This window comes from Pipistrellus hanaki (genome assembly GCF_964339955.1).
Source record: "Pipistrellus hanaki genome assembly, chromosome: 15".
NCBI lineage: Eukaryota > Metazoa > Chordata > Mammalia > Chiroptera > Vespertilionidae > Pipistrellus > Pipistrellus hanaki.
Genome location: NC_140517.1, coordinates 15,954,766 through 15,979,700, shown reverse-complemented (window position 1 = coordinate 15,979,700; position 24,935 = coordinate 15,954,766). Strand labels below are relative to the sequence as shown.

General features: G+C 53.3%; 1 protein-coding gene across 1 annotated transcript in view; it reads left to right on the top strand.

Moving 5' to 3' along the window:
- Positions 1 to 24,935, top strand: part of FA2H (fatty acid 2-hydroxylase) — a 54,354-nt gene that overhangs the window by 20,684 nt on the left and 8,735 nt on the right. The window contains exons 2-3 of the mRNA XM_084906759.1: positions 9,473 to 9,565; positions 24,518 to 24,660. Of these exons, the coding sequence (XP_084762885.1) occupies positions 9,473 to 9,565; positions 24,518 to 24,660 (236 nt within the window). The remainder of the gene's footprint in view (positions 1 to 9,472; positions 9,566 to 24,517; positions 24,661 to 24,935) is intronic.

Genomic DNA, 24,935 nt, shown 5'->3' with positions numbered 1-24,935 from the left:
TCCATCTTTGTTTCTCTGAACCGACATCTCTAGAGAAAAGTGCTTTATGGTTTTGCTTGTTTTGGTTTGGGTGCCTTATGGTTTTGTTTGTTTTTATTTCTTGGTGCCTCGAGCTTTAAGGAAAATGAATGTGAGCGTCTTTCCCTGTGGAGATGAAGAATATGCCTACAGTAGGGGCCCGGTGCACAAAATTCGTGCACTGGAAAGGGGTTCCTCAGCCCAGCCTGCCCCCTCTCACATACTGGGAGCCCTCAGGGGATGTCCTACTGATGGCTTAGGCTTAGGCCCGCTCCCCGTTGGGTGGGGACCTAAGCCGCAGTCTGGCCTCCTTTTGCGGGAGGCGACCAGGCTGATCAGGGGAAGGCGCCAGCCCCATCACCCCACTGCTGAGCCACTGCCAGTCACCATAGCTGCCAAGGTGTTTTTATCAACACGGACTCCAGTCCCTTCACCATGAAAAAGTGACAACTTTCTTTAGGCGTTTTCAAGATGTGTCTTTCATAGGATATGTCATTTCTTTCTTTATTTTTCTTTTTATCCTCACCTGAGGATATGTTTCCATTGATTTTTTCCCCTTCCCTCCGATCCCAGCCTTGGCCCCTGCCCAAGCCTAAAGCCTCTACCCCAGGCTTTAGGCTTGGGAAGGGAGAAACACCCCCCCCCCAAATAGCAAGCTCAGCCTTCCCCCCCACCCCTCCAATCGCAGGCTCGGCCCCTTCCGCCCCACACCTGCCCCTCCAATAGCCAGCTGGGAGTGACCTGGGTGCTGAGGAGGTTCCTGGGACCCAGGTATGTATGCAAATTAACCTCTATCTTTGTTGGGTTAATTTGCATACTCACTCTGATTGGCTGTGGGTGTAATGGAGGTACGGTACATTTACATGTTTTTCTATTTTTAGATAAGATGTTTATTATGCAAACAAAATGGGTCCATAATAGGCACCACCCCCCCCACCTGCCTCACTCATTGGTGTCACCCGCCCAACCTCTGGGGACAGAGCAGGAACTTGGGGGCGCCCTGCCAGAGAGAAGCGACTTCTGGTTCCAAGAGGAAGATCCTCAGGGCACGCGGCATGCCGGGAATGGGGCTTGGATGGAAGCTCTGTCCTGAACTGCAGCATCTGGGACCAAACCCTGACCTTGGGCTCTGAGGCACAGGAATGTTTCCTGGACTGGCTGGACCGCAGGGAGCTGGCAGGGAACGGCTCCTGGGTCTCTGAGGTTGAGTCTGAGGGCGCTGACCTCAGTGTGAGCGATGTGTGCGGGGGATGGAGCCCAGGAGGAGGGGCGGTGGTGTTCGCAGAGCCATCTCCATGAGAGGAGATCTGAGAGGAAATAAGACCACGCGCCCAGCCAGGAGCTGGCATTGTGCTGGGAGACGCCGCAGTTGGCGTTCCTGGCTCTCTGGCTTGTGTCCCTGCGGCGTGGGCTGTGGCTGTGACTGGGGTGGGGTGGGGGTGGGGTACCTAAGGAGATCAACAGGCCTTCCTCGCCGCCCCCACCTCATGGCCCGGCATGCCTCGTGGTTCTCAGTGCAGAGTGGGCAGTGCCTGCTTCCCAGCCTCCCTCTCTCTCCCGGTACACGCAGGCATCGGCAGCTCCCCTCCTGCCTGTCCTGCCCACACATTGGGGGCCTCTCCAGGCCTGGATCTCCAGGCCACCATCTACTCACTAATGATAATTCAGCAAGTATTGGAGTGCTGATCTTGGGCAGCTGCTGGGGAGCTCACAGCGGGGCCTCTGCCCTCAGGGAGCTGCTATTCCAGCGTGGGAGACACTCCCAGGGAAAGGTGGAAGATGCTCCCAGCCTGAGCGCTGTCCTCCTAGACTCACCACAGTCCTCCCACACAGCCGCAGGCCAGACCACACCAAGGCTGTTGGCCAAGTCCCAGCCTGACTTCCCAGAGTGGAGGGGCTAGGGGGGAGGGGTCAGGGCCAGGAGGGGTCTTCATCTCTGTTGTGTGTGTGTGTGTGTGTGTGTGTGTGTGTTTGCCCCAGGTATGTATGCAAATTAACCTCCCCCTTTGTTGGGTTAATTTGCATACTCACTCTGATTGGCTGTGGGTGTAGCGGAGGTACAGTCCATTTACATGTTTCTCTATTATTAGATAAGATAACAGGCTTCTGTCCCTCCTGTGGACCCTCTAAGACAGTGTTTCCCAAAGTGTGGTACGCTTACCCCCAGGGGTACGTACGGGAAGAATTTGGTGGGGGTACGCCTTGCACCGGAGTTGGGTGGGGATATGCACTGCACCGTGCTTAGCTGCGCCTAATTCTACGTTCTCATGAGTACGAGGGGTACTCAGCGTAACGAAAATTATAGAAGGGGTACACAAATGTCAGAAGTTTGGGAAACACTGCTCTAAGAAAACTGCCACCTGACACAGATGTGTTGGACACCGCCCCCCCTGCAGCCGTGAGCACTTGGGCTGACCCTTCTGAGAAAGCCGGTGTGTCTGACCTCAGAATCATTCACTTCCCTCGCCACGCGAGACGTACTCATCGGGCGGCATCGCCGGGACTGATTCTCACACACCGGGAAAGAGCGCCCGTGGCCTTCGCTTTCTGATGCTTTTCGGCTTGGAAAGCTCCCCGCGGCCGGCGTCCAGGGCCAGGAGAGGCTTTTAAATAATGCATGGTGGAAGTTTCCAAGAAACTTTCTTCCCCCAAAGCCTTTTTAAAGTCGAAGTCGTAGCCTGGTTCCCAGGAATGACCTTTACACGCCGTCTGATTCATGCGTGCTGTTTGCTTGTGGAATTCAAGGGTGAGCCCGGCTCAACGATAAAACAAACACCGGGGTGGAGAGGCCTGGAAAACATGGCCCAGACCCTGCGACTCAGGAGGACTTGGATCCTGAGACCCCCCCACCCCCGGCCCCTCCCCCGGCCCCAACCTCCAGGTTCAGAGCTGAGCAGCCCCAGGAGGGTCTTTGTCCCGTGTGCATGTGGGGAAGGTGGTTAGGCCTTTTTAAATATATATATATATTTTTTTTAATTGATTTTTTACAGAGAGGAAGGGAGATGGATAGAAAGCTAGAAACATCGATGAGAGAGAAACATCGACCAGCTGCCTCCTGCACACCCCCTACTGGGGATGTGCCCACAACCAATGTACATGCCCTTGACCGGAATTGAACCTGGGGCCCTTCAGTCCGCAGACCAACGCTCTATCCACTGAGCCAAACCGGTTTCGGCTGGTTAGGCCTTTTGAAAGCTCAGGACTAGACTGGAGAGAACCAGTCAATGAAAGATGCGTCCGAGGACACTTCCTGGTACGTGAGGGCAGTTCTGCTGTTGGCAGTGCCAGCGTGCTGCTCGCTCTAGCTCTCCTTGAAGTCCCCTCCTGCATCGGAGTTGTGTGCAATCTTGTGACTAACAGCCTGGGCTTCTGCCAGGGAGGGGTGTAGTCCCCAGGAGGCCACCCAAAAAGCACCTTGTTTATAGGGCCAGCCTGGGGATTTATTTGCCAAAAGCCCGTCACCCATGACATTACTGCCTGGTGGCTCCAGGACTTTCAAACGGGGATTAAACCAGGGCAGCAGGAGGAGGGAGCAGAAGGACGGGAGAAAGTGACCCCTACTTGCCTCTCTCCCTCCCCCCTGTGCCTCATCCTCTGTGGGCAGCGCCCCAATGGCGTCGGTCCACAAATGCCCAAAAATGTTTGTGTGAGAATGTTTACCTTCACATGGTTCATTACAGAGGGGACATGAGATAGCCTAAGTGTTCATCCACAGGGGATTGGTGTCCAGTCAGCATGGTCAGCGGTGAACCAGGAGGTCACGTTTGGTTCTCAGGCAGGGCACATGCCCAGGTTTCAGGCTCATCCATCCCCAGTTGGGGGCGTGCAGGAGGCAGCTGATGAATGATTCTCCCTCATCACTGATGTTTCTCTCTCTCCCTCTCCCTTCCTCTCTGAATTAAATGAATATATATATATATATTTTTTTTTTATTATTTTTTTTTAAGGATTTTTAAAAAGAAAGTGACAACTGCCTTGAGAGTGTCCCTGACTGCTCTGTGCCGGGGATGGCAGCCTGCGAGCTGCTCCCGTCCTCCACACCCCACACGTCACCTGGAAACTTTCCAGTAGAAGGAAAAAACCCTCAAAAGTATTGTTCCCATTTTTTTTTTAGCCAACATCTCTGCAAAACTGGATTTTTAGTAATTTTTAAATATATATATTTTTTATTGATTTTTTACAGAGAGGAAGGGAGAGTTAGAGAAATAGAGTTAGAAACATCGATCAGCTGCCTCTTGCACACTCCCCACAGGGGATATGCCCGCAACCAAGGTACATGCCCTTGACCGGAATCGAACCTGGGACCTTTCAGTCCCCAGGCCGATGCTCTATCCACTGAGCCAAACCGGTTCCGGCTTTAGTAGTTTTTAAAGTCAAACCTTAGAGCCAGAACAAAGGGGACGTTTGCTGTGCTTCCTGATGCCCGGAGATTAGAGATGAAAGATTCGCCAGAGGACTCCGACCCCCTGGAACCAAACATAAACAAAAGAAAATGTTAGGGTGTAATTCTTTCCCATTAATATTTTTAAATAGAATGTATATAAGTTTTAAATGTCACTGTAGAGTTGCCAACTGCCCTTTCTTGGGAAAAATTGGCTTTTACTCTGAAAGTATGTGTTTCCTACCTATTTAGTATTACAATTTCCTTTCTTTCTTTTTCTTTTTCTTTCTTTCTTTTTTTTTATCCTCACCCTAAGACACTTTTCATTAATATTGAGAGAGAGAGAAAAAAAAATATTGAGAGAGAGAAAGGGAGAAACATCAACCGGTCACTTCCTGTACGCCCCCCAACCAGGGATCGAACCCAAAACCTAGGTGTGTGCCCTGAAATCAAACCCACAACCTTTCATTGAACAGCACAACACTCCAACCAATGAGCCACACCGGCCAGGGTGAAATTTCCTTTCATTTATGAAATGCTGCTGATGGCAATTCGGAAATATTTTTATTTGGCAAAATGAAATGCCTGCAATCGCTTATCAGTCTAATGTATTTTTTGTCCTGCTCATGCCTGTTCCGGGTACTCGGCCAAAGGGCACTGAGAATGTACCGCCCAAATTATTGTTCCTGGACACCGTCCTCTCCGCCCAGAGGGATGTTATAGACGGTGTGTTCGGTATCCTGGGCCACCGCTCTCCTCTAAGCAAACGCGCCCACCCATTCATTTTCTTTTTCTATCTTTTTAAAAAAATAATATATTTTATTGATTTTTTACAGAGAGAGGAAGGGAGAGAGATAGGGAGAGCTAGAAACATCAATAAGAGAGAAACATCAACCAGCTGCCTCCTGCACAACCCCCACCGGGGATGTGCCCGCAATCAAGGTACATGCCCTTGACTGGGATCAAACCCGGACCTCTCAGTCCACAGGCCGACGCTCTATCCACTGAGCCAAACCGGTTTTGGCGCCCATTTGTTTTCTATTTCCCAGAAGCGCGTGCCCTGGGAGCTTCAGGGCTGCGTCCCCAGCAGCCCAGCCCACAGCCCTGCAGGAGTCGCTGGCTATCTTGCAAAGGTCTAGCACTGAAACATGGTCCACCCAGGAAATAGGAACAGAGCGTTTCATAGCATCAGGAGCCCCTTCTAGGCACCTGGGAAAAAGACACCCTAGTTTCCCACCCTATTGGAATCTGTAATGCCATTGGACAAACGAGACAACTACCCAAACGTCCAAAGACGGCGAGAGGCAGGAAATCATAAACACCAACGGTCGCCAGGAGTCACACGGGAAGTATGGTTTTCCAAAAGTCGGAAAACAAAGAGATGTGTCTGGCTGGCGTTGTTGGGGAAGAAGCGCCGACGGTGGTGGAGAGACTGTTCTGGAGTCTAACCTCTCCCTGGCTATGGCACTGCCCCAGGCGTAGGTCTCCGCGTCTCTCCAGGGTAATCGTCTTGCCTCCTTCAGACAGTTGTCCCGAAGATTAACAGGGCTGGACACGGAGTAAGTGTCCGTGAATATTTAGGATGTGCCCAACACGGCCGTCATCCTCCTGGACAGGGCGACATGTGAGAAGGAAGATGCAAGGCATGTCTAGAAAGGGGGAAATCTTTGATGCTGGCTAGAGGGAAACGTGGCAGCTAATCCAAAGGCTTAGCAGGAGAGGCGTTTGGGAAGGCAGGGCAAAGACTCTCCAGAGAGGAGGCTGACGGGGAGCCGGGCTTCCTGTCCCTGCAAACCCCCCTTGCTGGTCCCGTTTCTCAGGGACCTGCTGCTTCCCGTTCATCGCCACCCCAGGCATCCCAGTCTTCCTCGCACATCTTTTGTGGCCCTCCAGAGAGCACACCGCTGTCCACAGCACGCCAGCACCAGCATGAAATAAGCCTCAGCTGGCCCTATGCTAAGACAGTGGTCGGCAAACTCAGTCAACAGAGCCGAATGTCAACAGGACAACGATTGAAATTTCTTTGGAGAGCCAAATTCTTTAAACTTCTTCTAATGCCACTTCTTCAAAATAGACTCGCCCAGGCCGTGGTATTTTGTGGAAGAGTCGCACGCAATGGGCCAAAGAGCCGCATGTGGCTCGTGAGCCGCGGTTTGCCGACCACGGTCATAAGAGAAGGAGCCGTGTGGTGTGGCCGCCAGAGGGTCAGTGGGAGCTCAGTTCCCATGACCTGAAAGGTGGCCTTCCATATGGGGGAGGCACGAGCCCATCTAGCACTGGTCCCGTCACACCCGCTGGTCCCGTCACTCCCACTTTATAAGAGGAACGTGGACCACCCACTCTGCCTAGAGACCCTGTTATGTCCTAACAGGGTCTTGGGGAAAAGCAGATGGCAGAGGGTGGGGGTCCCGGCTGCCCACAAACATGTACAGTCCTGCAGATGAAGAAGAAAACGTGTGTGTGTGTGTGTGTGTGTGTGTGTGTGTGTATGTGTGTGTGTGTGTGTGTGTGTGTGTGTGGTCCTACAGGGACAGAACCAGGAGTGGCCCCTGGAAACCCTGAGCCAAGGACTGGCGCTCTCAGAAAACAGTCTAGGCTGGAGGGAGCAGAGGAGTGGGCTGCATGGATGGGTGCTGTGCCCCGTGCCAGAGGCGACCACCTTTTCCACTGCTCCCAGGGATTGTTTAGGGGGAGGTACCCCCCAAACAGCTCTGTGTCTGCCACTCAGGGAGCACAGACAAAACCATCCTATCGAATAAAAGGGTGTATGCAGATTAACCGTCACTCCTCTACAAAGATGGTGGCACCCATCACCACAAGATGGCAGCGCCCAGTCCTCTCAGCCCCGCCGGAGTCCCCCAGTCCTGGGGGGTGGCCCCTGAGAGCAGGCAGCGTGAGCGGCCAGGCAGAATGCCTGCTTTATCGCCTCGTCGATGGAGGGCCTCTGGGCCCTGGGAGCCTCTGGGCAGTGGTTGCAGAGCGGCCAGGCCCCGCAGAGAGCTACTGGCGCACGAATTCATGCACAGGGCTACCAGTGAAAAGATAAGGCATGTGAGAACCCCTTCCCTCAGGCCCCAAAGTGAGCCTTCTGTCTTGTTGAGAGAGATGGTGGAGTTGCAGTAAGTGGGGTTGTGGGTACAGAAGGGTTGGATCACCCAACTTCAGAAAGGGGAAAATAACTACTCAGGAGGGAAGGAGAATCCAGAGCTCAGAGATGGGGAGCGCCCTGGGGTACTTTGAGGGCGGAGCAGAATTAGACGTGGCAAGATTATTAGATGACATTTATGTTGGGTAGTTAGGGAGTTTCGTTGTGTGATATGCCACAAGTTCACTCTTCTTTGTCCTTAACAGATCATCAGAGATTTTTTTTTTTTTTTTTTTTAAAGAATACAGGTATTAGCATGGTGGCACAGACTAAAATTACTGAGATAGCCCTGGCCAGTGTTGCAAAATGGTTAGACCATCATCCCAAGAACTGAAAGGTCTCACTTTGATACCTGGTCAAGGGCATGTACCTGGGCTGCAAGTTCACTCCCTGCCCCTGATTGGGGCATGTTCAGGAGGCCACCAGTAGATGTGTCTTTCTCACATTGATGTTTCTCTCTCTCTCTCTCTCTCTCTCTCTCTCTCTCTCTCTCTCTCTCCCCTCCCTCCCTCCCTCCCTCCCTCCCTCCCTCCCTCCTTCCCTCGTTCCATCCCTCCCTCCTTCTCTCTGAAAAGCAATGCAAAAAAATATTCTCAGGTGAGGATTAAAAATAAAAATAGTTTCAGACCTAGGCAAGACCATGCAAGCTGCCTTTATTTGGGTTACTGGTGAGTTTTCCCCAGAAAATGCCAGTATCACTGTCACCATCCGGTTCTCTCGGTTCACCTGGAAGCAAAAATGTCAGAATCGTGCCAATAGCCACCGCAACTGGCTGCTCAGACAGTCTCCTTGGGTTCTTGCTGATACCCAGCTTCCAAGGTCTCGTCCGTGGCCACCAGCATCACGGTGTCCTTCAGTCACAGGGACTCGGGGGGCGGGCCCCCCGGCGAACGGTCTGCCCACCCTTCCCGCGAGGAAGCGTGAGTTCCAGCTACGTGCCAGCCTGCCCTCCCCCGCCTCGCCCGGCAACATCAGGGCCAGCGGGGACCATGTGACTTTCCTAGCGCATTCTGCTTCCTTCTGACTCTGCCTCTCTGCGATTTCACCTTGAGCCCATTTGGGCACTCCTCTACCAGTGTCACCGTGTGTGGCGACCGACCCACACACGGGAGTTCCTGGAGGGACCGTCTCCCTTGCTCTCCGCTGCCTCTCTTTCTTGTGGGCACATGGGCCTAGCCGGCCCCTCCTGTGACCCACGGGCTCCGCGGAATTCCCGGGGAGGGTAGTCATAGGGCGTGGCACAGCGAGCCCGAAGGGTGACTTCCTGTGACTCCCTCTGCCTGACACCTGGCACGGACCAGGACTGAGGCTGGCAGGGACCTCCTTGCCCAGAACACTCCCACTAATGGCTCATTTCCCTACAGTCTCTCTGCTTCTGCTCCCCCGCCCACCCGCCCACCCTCCACCCTGGGATCTTTCTGCCTCTTGTTTTTTTGCAGAAATTGTTTTATTTATTTATTTATTTATTTATTTATTTATTTATTTATTTTTAAATATTTCTTTATTGATTTTAGAGAGGAAGGGAGAGGGATAGAGAGATAGAAACATCAATGATGAAAGAGAATCATTGATACGGCTGCCTTCTGCACATCCCCTACTGGGGATCGAGCCCACAACCCGGGCATGTGCCCTTGGCTGGAATCGAACCTGGGACCCTTTGGTCCACAAGCTGATGCTCTATCCACTGAGCCAAACTGGCTAGGGCAGAAATAGTTGTGGTTTTTTTTTTTTTTAAAGGAGAAGAAGCATGCAGAGAATAACACCATGCACATCATTGTTGGCCTGTGTTCAAAATGTCCTCAATATCCTTGGTCTCCGTCCACCCTGCCCCGCCATGGGCTCCCGCCACGCCTGGCTGCCTGAACGTGGGCGGCTGAGTGCTCTGCCCTCACCTGCTGTGAGTAACCGCCCATCCCTCCTCTCTCCAGGGTTCCACGGAGAACGGGCCTGCGGTCTCTGCGGACCCTCAGAAGACAGACCCGGCGATGGAGCCGAAGCTCAGAGCGGTAGACTGGGACAAGGTAACTGGCACAGGATGGGGTGGAAGAGTGACCGGGGCTCCCACGGCCGAGGAGAGTATGTGCGGAGCCAAAGGCCGGAGTTATTTGTGACCTTCGCCCAGGAAGACGAGGCTGGGAAGCAGACGCCCGCTGTGTACCAGCATCACCTGGGCAGCACGCGTGACTGAGGCGGTGATGGGGGTGGGAGAACTGTGCACGGGGAGCTTTGTACAGAGCCAAACCCAAGCACTCATGGGAGGGTCCCCGTGGACCCCTGACAGCGGGAAGGGCACAGGGCAGGGTCAGCAGGCCCAGACAGACAGCTGGACGGGTGCACAGGCAGAGCTGCAGCAATCACTTGCCAGGGTCACGGTGGGACCTGCTGGGGCGGCGGAGGCAGAGCGAACTCTCTGCAGTGTTTGTCTGCAGGGCCTGACACCGAAACGCTCTTGGTGTGCGGAGCCCAGCCTCTCGGGGGATCAGGCAGGCCCCCTTTGCTGTCCTCAGGTGGAAACGTAACCTCTCTGCATGGGGCCCGGGAGGAGAAGCAGCGTGGCCGGGGGGCCCTGGAGGGAACACAGATGTAGGAGCCATGTCCCTCCAGCCTAGGTCATAGGTCTGTCCCACTGTCATTTTGCCATTTTTTCCTGGAAAAGACACAAGTGGGTTATCCATAGGTGTCCCTGCCTGGGCTGGACACCAGGTAAGAGACAAGCAGGACAGGCCTCTGAGCCAGGCAGCTCACAATCTGGCGGGAGGACAGACCCTCCCCGACCCTGTCGACAGTTAGTACCATCTGGGGAGTTTCAAGAAGCATGTCCACATGTACCTTGGTTGCAGGCACATCCCCGGTGGGAGGTGTGCAGGAGGCAGCTGGTCGATGTTTCTCTCTCATCGACGTTTCTAGCTCTCTATCTCTCTCCCTTCTTCTCTGTAAAAAATCAATATAATATATTAAAAAAATAAAAATAAAAAGAAGCATGCCCAAGGGACACAGGTGAGCAGAGGAGGGTGAGCCGAGGAAAGGCGGGGGTCTCTGGAAAGCTTACTGTTTTTTTGTTTTGTTTTTAATGTATTTTTATTGATTTTTTTACAGAGAGGAAGAGAGAGGGATAGAGAGTCAGAAACGTCAATGAGAGAGAATCATTAATCAGCTGCCTCTTGCACACCCGCTACTGGGGATGTGCCCGCAACCACAGTACATGCCCTTGACTGAAATCGAACATGGTACCCTTCAGTCCGCAGGCCGACGCTCTATCCACTGAGCCAAACCGGTTTCGGCTGGAAAGCTTAACTGTTTGCCAGGCTCCTTCGGGCAGGACTCTTGGGGATGGTGTCTGTCTCAGGGGAACTGCACCGCCTTTGAGGGAGCGGTCAGCCCACAACAAGGACGTGCCTGTGTGTGCTCTGCGGGAAAGGCTGGGACAGGTTGTTCCATGCCATCGCCTCCCAGAGGCATGTAACCAAAAGGGAGAGCGAAGGCCGGGGAGGAGAAGGCTAGCCGGACCCCACCGCAGGCCCCCAGGGCGCTCCCCGGAACCTGGTGTGCTGGCTCTGAGCCCCAGGTTGGCCACGCGTGCTCAGTGCCCAGGCCAGGGCTGAGGCGGCGGGGGGGGGGGGGGGGGGGGGGGGGGGGGGTCTTGCTACAAATGGCTGACTTCTCTGGAAGTTTGGGGACTTGGGTTTACTCTGGATGCGGGCAGGACGGAGGGGGAGACAGCCAGCTTGAATGGTGCAAGGACCCCAAAGCTGTGGAGTCAGGACCTCTCCCTGGGATAGGAGGGAGGTGAGGAGGGTGGGACTGAGGGCTGGACAGAGAAGGCGCCCCAGCAGTCAGCTCAGGGCTCACGGCCAGGGGGCGGGACTAAAAGGAGCCATGAAGAGGGATCCTTGGCACCAGCATCTGTGGGCTGGGCTCAGGGGTTGGACGTTGGAAAGAAAATACGTTACTGAGGAAACTGACCGGGGTTGGAAAAGTATGATCTTGCTTCGGGAGAGAATCCTCCCAGCCTACCTGGGCTGCAGGTCCCCAGCCCCATCCCTGCACAGGGGTTTGGGTGGGTAGGGGTCAAGGCCACCCAGGCCTGTCCCACCATCACCTGTGCCCCCACCTGAGGGGACGAGGGACCTCCCCTTCCCCCTCCTCCCCCAGGGCCTGCTCCTCCTGGCTCTTTGCCTGCATGTTCAGACACAGGTCATACCTGACTCACCTTCCCCGCCTCTGTCATTCTTTCACACAACCTTCCATCTTCCCCCCATCAGGGCTGAGAGAGAGGGGCAAAGGCTAGACCAGTGGTCGGCAAACTCATTAGTCAACAGAGCCAAATATCAACAGTACCACGATTGAAATTTCTTTGGAGAGCCAAATTTTTTAAACTTAAACTTCTTCTAATGCCACTTCTTCAAAATAGACTCATCCAGGCTATGGTCTTTTGTGGAAGAGTCACACACTCAAGGGGCCAAAGAGCCGCATGTGGCTCATGAGCCACAGTTTGCCGACCACGGGGCTAGACCAAGAGAGGGTAAGGAGAACCACCCTAGCAAGTGGCTCCCAGCACCCCCAGGAAACCCAGCCTGGGGAGCTGGGCTTCCCAGGAAGAGGGAATAGTGCTTTCTTTGCCTGCCCCCCCCCCTTTTATTTTAATTCACCTCCCTCTAGGGCAAAGGGACTTGCCAAAGTTAACCCTTCACGTGTTGCATTCAAGGGGAGCTCCTCTGGGCACGGCTGAGGAAGGGAGCCTTGGGCCCCCATGGCCACGCCTCCCCTAGGAGGTGGGACAGAGTGGGCCATGCTGGAAAGAGCCAGGGGACCTGGGGTGCTGGGGCACAGGGAGGAGGTACCGCAGAAGAGCCAGAAAACCAGCCCAGGGGGTGGTATAGTCTGATTTTCAGGTTCTGCATGGAAGGTTATTGGAACCATTTCTTTTTAAAATATATATATAGCCGAAGCCGGTTTGGCTCAGTGGATAGAGCATTGGCCTGCAGACTGAAAGGTCCCAGGTTCGATTCCTGTCAAAGGCATGTACATTGGTTGCGGGCACATCCCCAATAGGGAGCGTGCAGGAGGCAGCTGGTCGATGTTTCTCTGTCATCAATGTTTCTAACTCTCTATCCCTCTCCCTTCTTCTCTGTAGAAATCAATAAAATATATATTTAAAAATATATATATATATTTTATTGCCCTGACCAGTTTTGTTCAGTGCATAGAACATCGGCCTGTGGACTGAAGGGTCCCAGGTTCAATTCCAGTCAAGGCATGTACCTTGGTTGCGGGCACATCCCCAGTAGGAGGTGTGCAGGAGGCAGCTGACCTATGTTTCTCTCTCATTGATGTTTCTAGCTCTCTATCCCTCTCCCTTCCTCTCTGTAAAAAGTCAATAAAATATATTTAAATATATATACTAGAGTCCCAGTGCACAAAATTTGTGCATGGGGGCTGGGGGGGGGGGCGAGTTGTCCCTCGGCCCAGCCTGCACCCTCTCCAATCTGGGACCCCTCGAGGGATGCCCGACTGCCTGTTTAGACCAGATCTCAGTGGGATCGGGGCCTAAATGGGCAGTTGGATATCCTTCTCACAATCCAGGACTACTGACTCCCAACTGCTCGCCTGCCTGCCTTCCTGATTGCCCTAACCACTTCTGCCTGCCAGCCCGATCACCCCCTAACCACTCACTCCCTTACAGGCTATCTTGTGTTGATCGCCTTCAACTGTCCTCCCTTGTAGGTCTAGTCCCTGCCAATTGCCCTTCCCTGCTGGTCATCTTGTGTCCACATAGGTGCAGGATCTTTGACTACATGGGGGCAGCCATCTTGTGTGTTGGAGTGATGGTCAGTCTTCATATTACTCTTTTATAGATAGGATAGAGGCTTGGTGCACTGGTAGGGGCTATCTGGTTTGCCCTGAAGAGTGTCCCAGATCAGGGTGGGGGTTCCCTTGGGGCAGGGGTCTTCAAACTACGGCCCGCAGGCCACATGCGGCCTGCAGAGGAGTCTGATCCGGCCCGCCAGGTTTTTTGGGCAGTGAGCGCAGCCGAGGTGTTACAGTAGGAATTAGTAGTTCATATAGTCCGGCCCTCCAGCTCTCTGAGGGACCGTGATCTGGCCCCCACTTTAAAAAGTTTGAGGACCCCTGCCTTGGGGCATGGGGCGGCCTGGGCGAGGGGCCTGTGGTGGTTTGCAGGCCAGCCATGCCCCCTGGCAACCCAAGCGGAAGCCCTGGTTTCTGGGATATATTGGGTCGGCAAATAAGTAATTGCGGATTTTTTAAAGAAAATCAAAGACAATTTTTTCATGGAACTAAATAACTTTATTCTGTAATGTATTGCCCATTTTGATCAATGACCTTTTGCCATCTTTCAGGCAGCATCATAATCCCACGTTCAAAAAACTTCTGGTTTTTATTAGCAAAAAACTGAATCAGGTACGATTTGACATCATCATCATTATTGAAATTTTTACCATTCAAGGAGTTTTGTAAAGATCGAAACAAAAAGTAATCAGATGGTGCAAGGTCAGGACTATATGGTGGATGTGGCAAAACATCCCAACCAAGCTCCATTAATTTTTGCCGAGTGACCAAAGATGTGTGTGGCCTTGCATTGTCATGATGGAATACAACACCTTTTCGATTTGTCAATTCGGGCCGCTTTTCTTCAACTGCATTGTTTAATTTCGTTAGTTGTTCAATGTAGACATCAGAATTGATCGTTTGGTTGGGTGGTAAGAGTTCAAAGTAGACAATTCCTTTGTAATCCCACCAAACTGATAACAAAACCTTCTTTTGATGAATATCAGCTTTTGATGTTGTTTGAGTTGGTTCACCTGGCCTGCTCCACGATCTTTTCCGCTTGATATTGTTGTAAACAACCCATTTTTCATCGCCAGTTATCAGTCGTTTTAAAAATGGATCATTTTCATTACGTTTCTTTAGCAAATCGCAGCTGCTAATGCGTTGCGTTAACTGTGATTCTTTCAGTTCGTGAGGAACCCATGTATCGAGTTTTTGAACATAGCCAAGTTGTTTTAAGTGATTTTCAATGCATGTATGTGATACATGAAGCTTCTCTGCAATCTCACGTGTTGTACTGTGACAGTCCGAATTGATTATTGCTTTGATTAGGGCGTCATCAACTTCAACTGGACGACCAGAGCGTCTTTCATCTTTGAGTGAAAAATCACCAGAACGAAATTTGGCAAACCAATTTTGACACTGCCGTTCTTTTAAGGCTTCGTCACCATAAACAGCACATAACTTTTTATGAGCTTGCGATGCGTTTTCCCTTTGCGGAAATAAAAAAGCAAAATATGACGAAAATGTTCCTTTTGATTTTCCATTTTTCAACGAACGCCAAATGAAAACTACAAAACAGATCAAAAAACTTTTTTTACTGATTAACAGCTGAATAGCCAACTATCAAATAACAAAATGTGTTTTACATTTGTACTACGTCTGCAAACCTAAAAATTCAACTGAAGCCATATATGTGTGAAACCCGCAATTACTTACTTGCCGACCCAATATTTACTTTCTACAATTGAAACTTTATAGACTGAAGTGGAGCCAAGCCTCCTGTGCACTCAGTGGCAGCAGTTGTTTCTGTTTGGATTTGTTTACCTTCTATAATTGAAACTTTGTAGACTTGGGCAGCAAGGGCAGGCAGAAAGCTTGGCTTCCTCCGTTGCCAGGAAATGCCTCCCTCCTGCTCATCTTAGTTAGGTTTATTTGCATACTTGCTCTGATTGGCTGGTGGGTGTGTTTTTGGGTGTGGCTTATGGAGTGGAGTGATGATTAATTTGCATATTACTCTTTTATTAGGTAGGGCATATATATTATTGATTTCAGAGAGGAAGGAGGAGAGAGAAAAAAAATGAATAATGAAAATCATTGATCGACTGCCTCCTGCACACCCCCTACTGGGGATCAAGCCCACAACCTGAGGATGTGTCCTGATGGAGAACTGAACCATGATCTCCTGGTTCATTGGTTGAAGCTGAACCACGGAGCCACATCCGCTGGGCTATTAGAACCATTTCTAAGTCGTCCCTCCGATCACCCAGCCAGGCAGGATCCAGGCTTCCTTGTGGGATGAGAATCCAGGTTCCAGCCCCTCACCCTGCACTACACCCTACACATCTCCCCGTTCTCTGGAGCCCAGCCTGCTGGGGGCTCGCCCAGTGCAGGTGGCAGGAGCTTCCCACTGTTCCCGGCTCTGGACACACCTGTCCCCATTGTCCCACTGCTTCGCTGTATGGGCTCCGAGCCCTCCCCTGGCAGCCTCCTCCGTCTGCCCACTGTTCGGGCCAGCTTTCTGATACCAGACGAAACTGGTGTGGCTTAAAGTGTTTGCAGAAGTCTCTGCCCAAATCCCTCTGGGCAGCAGAGTTAGACCCAATTAACATTTCTTTTATTGAGCTCTTACCACTGGAGGCCAAGCACTTTGAATTTATGATCCAATTATCTAATTTAATACCCTCACAACAGAATAGATAAGGTTTCCAGATCCTGATGTAACAATGAGAAGAGCTTCAACCGCCTGCCCAAAGTCACTCTGCTGGTTCGCTCAGCACAGCCAGTGCTTGCTTACTGCTGAGCCCCTCCCCCATGGATGTCCTTCCACGTATCCTGCCCACCCTCCAGGCCTGTGCCCGGGAGAGGGGGTGGCAGAGGGAGGGAGGAGGCTGAGCGGGTCCCCGGAGGAAGGTGTCTCCAGAGCTTTGCACATCCTCTTCCCCATCCCGCCCCTCAGGCTAGGGCAGAGGCCAGCAGAACCCGCTCTCACCCTCCCTCCGCTGAGAGCAAGCCACTCTCTTCCCTTAAAAGACCAGTAGACTAAGGTGACCAGACGTCCCGCTTTGGGCGGGACAGTCCCGATTTTTAACAATTTGTCCCGAGTCCCAAGGCATTGTAAAATAGTCCCGATTTTTGGACAATCGGGACTTTTTTTTTTTTTTAATATATTCTATTGATTTTGTACAGAGAGGAAGAGAAAGGGATAGAGAGTTAGAAACATCGATGAGAGAGAGTCATCGATCAGCTGCCTCTTGCACACCCCCTACTGGGGATATGCCCGCAACCAAGGTACATGCCCTTGACCAGAATCGAACTCGGGTCCCTTCAGTCCCCAAGCCGACGCTCTATCCATTGAGCCAAACCGGTCCCGGCCAATCGGGACTTTTTTAAAACGCCGCAGGACGCGGGACAAATTTTCAAAAATCGGGACTGTCCCGCCAAAAGCGGACGTCTGGTCACCTTACAGAAGACTCATCCAGCCAGGTGTGTCACAAAGCAAAATGCAACGGTGGGCTCTCAAAGTCCCCTTGCCACACACACAGACACACGCACACAAGCACACGCACACACACACACACACTCCTTAGCCTCAGGGGCTGCCCCAAGGGTCCCCAGGGCCTGGCAGTTGTTGATATGGGCCACTCGGGTGAGCCTTTTGGAATCCTCAGTGAAGTCACTTCCCAGGAAAACAGCCCTGGATCTGAGCAAGGGCCCTCTTGGCCTGCCCACCTCCGGGAAGCCCGGACTCACCTCCCAGTTCTGCATCCCCCCTCCCTGTCACCTTGGGCTCCTTTCCCCCCTTGGCCTGCCCCAGAGGGATCCATAGCCACCTCCCCAAGATTGTCCTTGCTGGGCCAGGTCTTGAGTTTTCTCCCTGTTGGCTCCCTGGCCTGGAGACCATGGGCCCTCTTCCAAAGAGCTCAGAATTGCTCAAAAACACCCACCCCATCTCCCCCAGGGAGAAAGCAGGTAGGAGGGCTGGGCACCGCCCTCTGCATCCTGTGAGGGCAGCGGACAGGGCAGGCTCAAGTTGGAGATGCCACTGGCTGACCATAGGAGCTATGTTCTGGAAGATGGAATAAAGAAGGGAGCCGGAGACCGGGATGCCAGGACACAGGCTTTACTGAAGAGAAGAGTACCACTGCCGGCTGCTTCCAGAGAGAGAGAGAGCGGAAGAGAGTGAGGGCCGGGGTACAGGCACCTTTAAGGGGAGGAAAGAGAGGGGACGGGGCTTAGGGCACTCAGCACACGCTGATTGGTGGTTTCATGTAAGGCACATGATTAGGGACCTTGGGGCTTAGGAATGGGGTTGGGGGGCGGCTTAGGGTACTTGGCAGGTGCTGATTGGTGGTTCAGTGCTCAGGAATGTCCGGCTGCAGGTGGAGTTTACGTCCGTCCATCAATTGGAGGAAGGGAGGATCTATCATGTTCTGTTTCTCCCTCAGCAAGTGGGAGGGAGTTATTCCCATCCCTGCAGTGTGGGGTTGTCAGGAGGACCCGGAAGAGGGGACGCAGGGCTATCAGAAAGCAAGCGGCCAGTGCAAGATCAGCCCACTCCTCTCTAGGATGGGGGGGGGGGGGGGGTTGTCGCAGAGCCACTTTGCTGTTCTGTCCCAAGCACTGAGGTCACCTGGCATTCTGCATGGTACGTGGCGATCCTCCCTCGAGGGGGGCTTTGACCCCTTCACCCCCTGCTCCCGGCCACTCTCAGCTCCCTGAACCCTCACAGGGGGAGCCTGAGGCCACCTCCCAGCTACCCCAGTGGTCGGCAAACCGCGGCTCACGAGCCACATGCAGCTCTTTGGCCCCTTGCGTGTGGCTCTTCCACAAAATACCACGGCCTGGGCGAGTCTATCTTGAGAGCCCACCGCTGCATTTTGCTTTGTGACGCACCCGGCTGGATAAGTCTACCTGCCTCTTAAGGGAAGAGAGTAGCTTACACCCGACCACTGAGCTACCCCATCACCTGAGCACAGGGAGGAGGACGCTGGTCCAGAACCGCCTCTGTGCACTTGCACATAGGAGCTTCCAGGGAGAGGAGCCACCTCTGCAAGGCCATCGAGGGCCCCCAGGGACGCCCACACTGAACACCCCTGCTGGGTCCCTCACAGCCTCTGTGCTGGCTGGCTCTCACCATGGGGTCCTGAGCCAGCGGACAGGCCCCACCTCCAGCACCTGCAGCTGAGCGTCTGGCCTGTGTCCTCACCTGTAAAGCGGGGTCGTTGCCGGCCCTCGTTCTCCACATCACAACCCGCAAAGGAGAATGGCCGTGGAGTCTGGGCCCAGGGGGCTGTGACCAGGATGCAGGACGCTACGTCCTGGGATTCCTGTCCGGCTCCTCGTCCTCACTCCCCTCCCCACCAACCCCCGCAGGTCGGAGGCCCATCGCAGCCTTCCTGGCTCAGAGAGCTGCCCCGGAGCAGCAGCGGTGAGCTCTGGGGTCTGGGCGGGCATTTCTCTGAACAATCGCCCAGGCCTGCCACTGTGGCCGTGGGAGGAGCTGCTGGCACAGAGCAGCTGCCCCCTCGCCCTGCCTGTGCCCCTTCTGCAGAGCGGCAGGTGCCAGCTCCCGCTCCTGCGCTGGGGCTGCCCCGGGAAGCGCTCTGTGCCACCTGGCTCCGTGCTGCCCAGGAGCGGGGGCACCTGGGAAAGGGCGAGAGCGAGGAGGCCCCCTCCCCAGCCTGGCAGCACGCATGCCCTTCCACCCACCCTCCGGGCGGCGGGCCGCCCTTTCCCCCTGCCTGGCCCTGCTGCAGCCACATTCCTGGCATAGCCGGAGAGGCCCAGGTCCTCCCCCTCCCCCTCCCCCTCCCCCTCCCTTTGGGGCAGGGGCAGAGCTGCGTGGGGGAGGGGAATGGGACACGGGGTGCTTTAACCCAACTCTCCCTGGACTTGCATGTGTTTTTTGGGGGGGTGGTCCCCAGCCTGTTGCTTGGGGTCTTGGGGTTCACCAAAGACCCCTCACCCTCACCTAGGCAGTCCTGCTTTAGCTGGGCAACCCTGAGTGACTCGCTTGCCCTCTCTGTGTAAAGGAGGATTTGCCATGGTGAGGGTTGCTATGGAAGCCCCCAAACGGCTGAGAACTGGAGGTGTGACCTATTCAGAACTCACCCCCTCTCACACACCCCTGACCTCCTGCAGAGGCTGTCAGACCTTCGATGCCTTCTCAGCCCCTCAAGCCTTAGGAAGTAAGGGTGGTAAGAGGGCAGGATCCCGCATCAGCTTGGTTGGAAGAGAGCCATTGGTGGGAGGGTTAGCCAAGGGGTCCTCTGCCAGGGAGGGCAGGAAGTGAAATTTATCCCGAGACCCTGCCTGTAAGATGAAACAGAGAAGGCCGGAGACCAGGATGGCAGGACACAGGCTTTACTGAAGAGAAGAGTACCACTGCCAGCTGCTTCCAGAGAGAGAGAGAGAGAGAGCGGAAGAGAGCGAGGGCCGGGGCACAAGCACCTTTAAGGGGAGGATAGGGGATGGGACTTAGGGCACTCAGCACACGCTGATTGGTGATTAGGGACCTAGGGACTTAAGAATCGGGGGCTTGGGGTATTTGGCAGGTGCTGATGGGTAGTTCGGTGCTCAGGAATGTCCGGCTGCAGGTGGGGTTTACGTCTGTCCATCAACTGGAGGAAGGGAGAATCTATCACTGCCCACTCACGGGGTCCGAACTACCGTGTTTTTTTTGCATCCTCCCTTCCCACAATGAGTTTCCAGCCAGCCGCCACGTTGGAAACGACCAGCAAGTGAGAACTGTTGAGCACATTAGCACCCAGCGAAGACTTCCTCTTCAGGAGTCAGAGCTGGAAGAGAACTGAGAAAAGACACCCTGTCGGTACTTGGGGGCCGTCTAACACGGGCGGGTGGAGCACACCGGGAATGTCCCCGCTCCTGGGGGACCGTGTGGTCCCAGGTTTGAGGGGAGGGAAGGAAGGAGGCTCCCCCTTCAGGGCCAGCCAACCCCCTCCCAAGAGTCACGTAAGCCCCCCGGGCCTCACTGTCCTCATCCATAACATGGGGAAGAGTCAGCAGGTGGGACATCTCTACATACATGGAAGCTCATTTTACTTCCCCTGGAATGGTGGGCTGCGGCTCCCGTGGGAGAAGTGCAGGCGCTGGCCTTCGGGGACCGAGGGAGGTGTTTGCAGAGGCAGAGGGAGCCTTCCTGGGAGTCCTCCAGGTGGCGCGTTAGCCCCCGGAGTGAAGTGGTCCTTCCCGGGCACCCAGGGGTGCTGTCTCGGGCAGAAATGCCCTGGGGGCTGGACACAGAGCCTGGGTGTGAGGCCCTCCAGGGCCAGCGAGCTGGTCAGAGGCTAGACAGCGAGTCCGCCATTTGTATGGTGCCTGCCTACGGGTCTGCTCAGGGAGGATCCGAAGTTGTGTACATAGGTCAGATGGGCAACAGGGCATCCACTGAAAGCCCCTGTGTTCTAAGGGGCCGGGGACCTGGCGGGGGGGGGGGGTGGGGGGGGGAGGTGCTGGCCCCGTTCCCACCACCCCCGTATACAAACGCTTCTTCAGCAGTCCAGCTTCAGCTCTCCACACCTGCTCTGTCCTCCTGTTCTGTTTCCCTCACCGCTGGGTGGAAGTCCCTGTGTGCTGGAGTCCCTGTGTGCTGCCTGCCTAGACATTTTTCCTGGGACTCAACCGAGTCAAGCTTATGAATCCTATGCTGTGTCTACTCTCCATAAAATAAGGGCAAAATGCATCAACAGGTGAAAATTTGCCCAAACCACAGCAAGGCTCAGAGAGAGGCCTGACTGGCCGCCCCCATCCCCATGAAAAGCTGGAAGCATTCATGGTCTGAGGCAGTTAATTCGAATTAAGTGGACAGATGAAAAGCAGGCATGGAGTGCCATGTGCAACACAGAGAAGTAGAACATATAAACACCTGGGTTTTCGTTTGAGAAAGATGGTACTAAGTTAAGGATGCATATTATCATCTGTATAAGGATGCATATTATCAATGCAGCGGGGAGTGAGGGTGGGGGCACAAAAGGGCATAGCTTAAAAGTCAATAGAGGAGCCGAAACCGGTTTGGCTCAGTGGATAGAGCATAAGTCTGTGGAATGAAAGGTCCCAGGTTTGATTCCGGTCAAGGGTATGTACATTGGTTGCGGGCACATTCCTGGTAGGGGATGTACAGGAGGCAGCTGGTTGATGTTCTCTCTCATCTCTCATGTTTCTAGCTCTCTATCCCTCTCCCTTCCTCTCTGTAAAAGATCAATAATATATATATATTTAAAAAGTCAATAGAGGAGATAATATAGAATATTTTTAAGTACATCCTTAATACAAACAAGGCAAAAAAAAAAAAAATAGAGGAGACAAACAGAACACAAATGGTGGGACTACCAAACATTAAATAAAAATGGATTAAACACTTCAAATAAAAGGCAGAGATTGACTAGATTTAAAAAAAAATAAAAAATAAAAAAAGCAAGATCTAAGAGATGCACTTGACATGTAAAGATGTACATAGTTTGAAAGAAAGAAAGGATGGTGGGGGATAAGGACACATATGTAATACCTTAATAAAAAAAAAAAAAAAAAAAGCCGAAACTGGTTTGGCTCAATGGATAGAGCGTCGGCCTGCGGACTGAAAGGTCCCAAGTTCGATTCCGGTCAAGGGCATGTGCCTTGGTTGCGGGCACATCCCCAGTGGGGAGTGTGCAAGAGGCAGCTGGTCGATGTTTCTTTCTCATCGATGTTTCTAACTCTCTATCCCTCTCTCTTTCTCTCTGTGAAAAAAATCAATAAAATATATTTAAAATTAAAAAAAAGCAAAAGAATGGGGAAAGTTAGACCATCCCAACCAAGCCTAAGGAAGCCTGGTGTGGCTCTCTTAAGATTCAGGACAAGAAGTATTACCAGGGACCAAGAGGGCTATTTCCCAATGATTACGGGGCCCATTCGTCAAAGAGGCAGACCTGGCGGACCATGGGCAAATTCTTCTGCTTCAGTTTCCCCACCTGCAAGATGACAGTAATAACAGGACTTGCCTAGCGAGGGGTATGTTGAAGATCCAATTGCTCTGAGTGTTAGCTTTCCGTGGTGTTGCAATTGGGGCAAAACCTCCAAGTTCTCCCCATGACCCTGGCCTCCCTTATTTTGAGGTGGGGCTCTGTAGGCCGCATAAGATAAAGTGTAAACACAGAGCAATAGCTGGTTCTTCCAGTTTTGTTTTGTTTTTTCCTGTGGTGGTGGTGGTGGTGGTGCCCGGTATGTGTGTGCAGAGGCCTGAGGCAGAGGAATGGAAGGAATGAGACAGTAGGCACCCAGTGAATTCATTTCCCACTAGACCCAGGGGGAAAAGTCAAGGCGATGTGGGGACTGGAGAAAGCCAAGCTCTCTCGGTTGGGGTTGGATGGCTGCCTTGTTCAATGGGTGCTGGGCGGGATGCATCTAGGCTGACCAGAGTCCTCTTCCAGCCCGGGAAGCAGGAGGACAGCCAGCGCCCTGGCACTGCCAAGTTCACATAACAGGAAACCACAACCGTCGTCGGGCCTTTTCCTCTAGTTGCAGGCCCAGAGAGACCGCTCAGTGACCTGCCCTCTTTGCCCGAGAGCCCCGCCCCTGCTCCAAGGCTGGGACGGCAGGGGTTACTCCGCCTCCAGCAGGGCTGAGAGCTTTGGGGGGGAGGCCTGTGCAAGGATGAGAGTGCATCCACGGAGGAGAGGAGGGCAGGCTGCAGAATCCCTGTTGACTCTTGCTCCCAGGCTCGAGGGCTCTCCTTCCATGTATCGCTTTCTCCTCTCCTTTTCCTTACTGACACCTCCCTCCTGCTCACCTGCAGTGGCCACTTAACTCCCTCGGATTGGAGATCTGTTGACATCCACTAAATGCCAAACACAGAACATATTCTGCCCTCTCTCTTATGGGTGGTGGGCACGTCGGCTTTAGGACAAGAGAGCTGAGGGGCTCTGAGAGGCAAAGGCACTTGCCCAGGACCCCCCCAGCAGATAAGTGATAGAGCCAGGCTTTGAAAGGGGCCCCTCACTACAGCTTCATTGTCCTTTCCTGGTGTTGGTTTCCTGATGTTGGTTCAGATTAATCTACAACACGTGGACTTATCATAAATCTTTAAGGGCTTCCCATTGCCTAGAACTGCAGCTTCCAAACTTTTTTATCTTATATCCCTACTAGAGGCCCGGTGCACAAAAGTTTTGCATGGGAAGGGGGGGTCCTCTCAGCCCAGCTTGCACCCTCTTCCATCTGGGACCCCTCGGGGAACATCCTTCTCATAATCCAGACCATTGGCTCCTAACTGCTCACCTACCTGACTGCCTGATTGCCCTTAACTGCCCCCTCCCCTGCCATCTTGATCACTCCTAATCACCTCTGCCTGCTAGCCTGATCACCCCTAACTGCCCCTCTCCCACCAGCCTGGTCACCTTCAATTCTCCCCCCTGCTGTCCTGGTTGCCCCTTCCTGCCCCCCCCCCCATGCTGCCTCCTGTTCAATCGTTTGGTCGTCCCTCACTAACCCCCCTGCCAGCTTTGTCGCCCCACACAGCCTGCAGTTTGGTTGTTCCTGTGTCAGAGCCCCGGACAATTTGCATATCCCTCTATTATTAGTATAGATAAGTAAAACATTTAGAGCACATTTTCCATTATATTTCCATTTTAATTATTTATCTTTTATTTGCATGTGCTAACATGCTATTAAATTATGTGCATCACCCAGGCCAACACCAAGAAGAAAGCCTCTGGCAGAGGAGAAAGGACCTGTTTCCTTCCCAGCACAGAGTGCATTGGCTACTTCAGGCTTCAGGCCTGGATGAGTCTGGGTGCTCAGGTGTCATCACCTGGATTTGGTGTCGTTAGATCCTGGATTGTCCTTCTAATACACTTCCATATTAACTGAGTCCTCAGGCTCATGCCCTCCAACGTGGCCACTCCAGCAGGAAGAGAGAGTGTCTGATGGCTTATTGCACCAGCTTAGGTCACGAGCCTGTCCTGGATCTCATTTCTGTGGCCGGGAGCTGAGATGAGTGGCTCGGTCAAGTCCTGAGTCACTAAAGCGAGAGGGCAGGTAGCCTTAAACCGGCCACATGAGGTCAAGGATGGTGACGGTGATACTCTAACTAGGAGGTGGGAGAATGAATGTGTGCAGCTGTGCATATCAAGTGTCCACTCACTTTTTCTCTTGCAGGACCTGGTAGACTCCACTCACTTTTTCTCTTGCAGGACCTGGTAGACTGGCGGAAGCCCCTCCTGTGGCAGGTAGGCCACTTAGGGGAGAAGTACGATGAGTGGGTCCACCAGCCAGTGACCAGGCCCATCCGCCTCTTCCACTCAGACTTCGTCGAGGCCCTCACCAAGACTGTCTGGTGAGCCCCGCACTGCGTCCATGGTGGGCTGTCCCTCTGTCCTGATGGTATCAGTCAGTAGGGGAAGGGGCATTTGGGTTCTCCCCCAATCCCAGCCCAGAGCTACACGGTAAGCTCTCGGGGATAGTGGAACATGCCATAGGTGTAATCCATCCCAAGGCATGGTTTGCTCACTGAGGGAGGGACACACCAACATATAGCCAGAAGCCACTCTGATTGCCACTCCTGTTCTATTCCAGATCCCTATGAAGGGTTTCCAGCCTCTAATTGTTCCC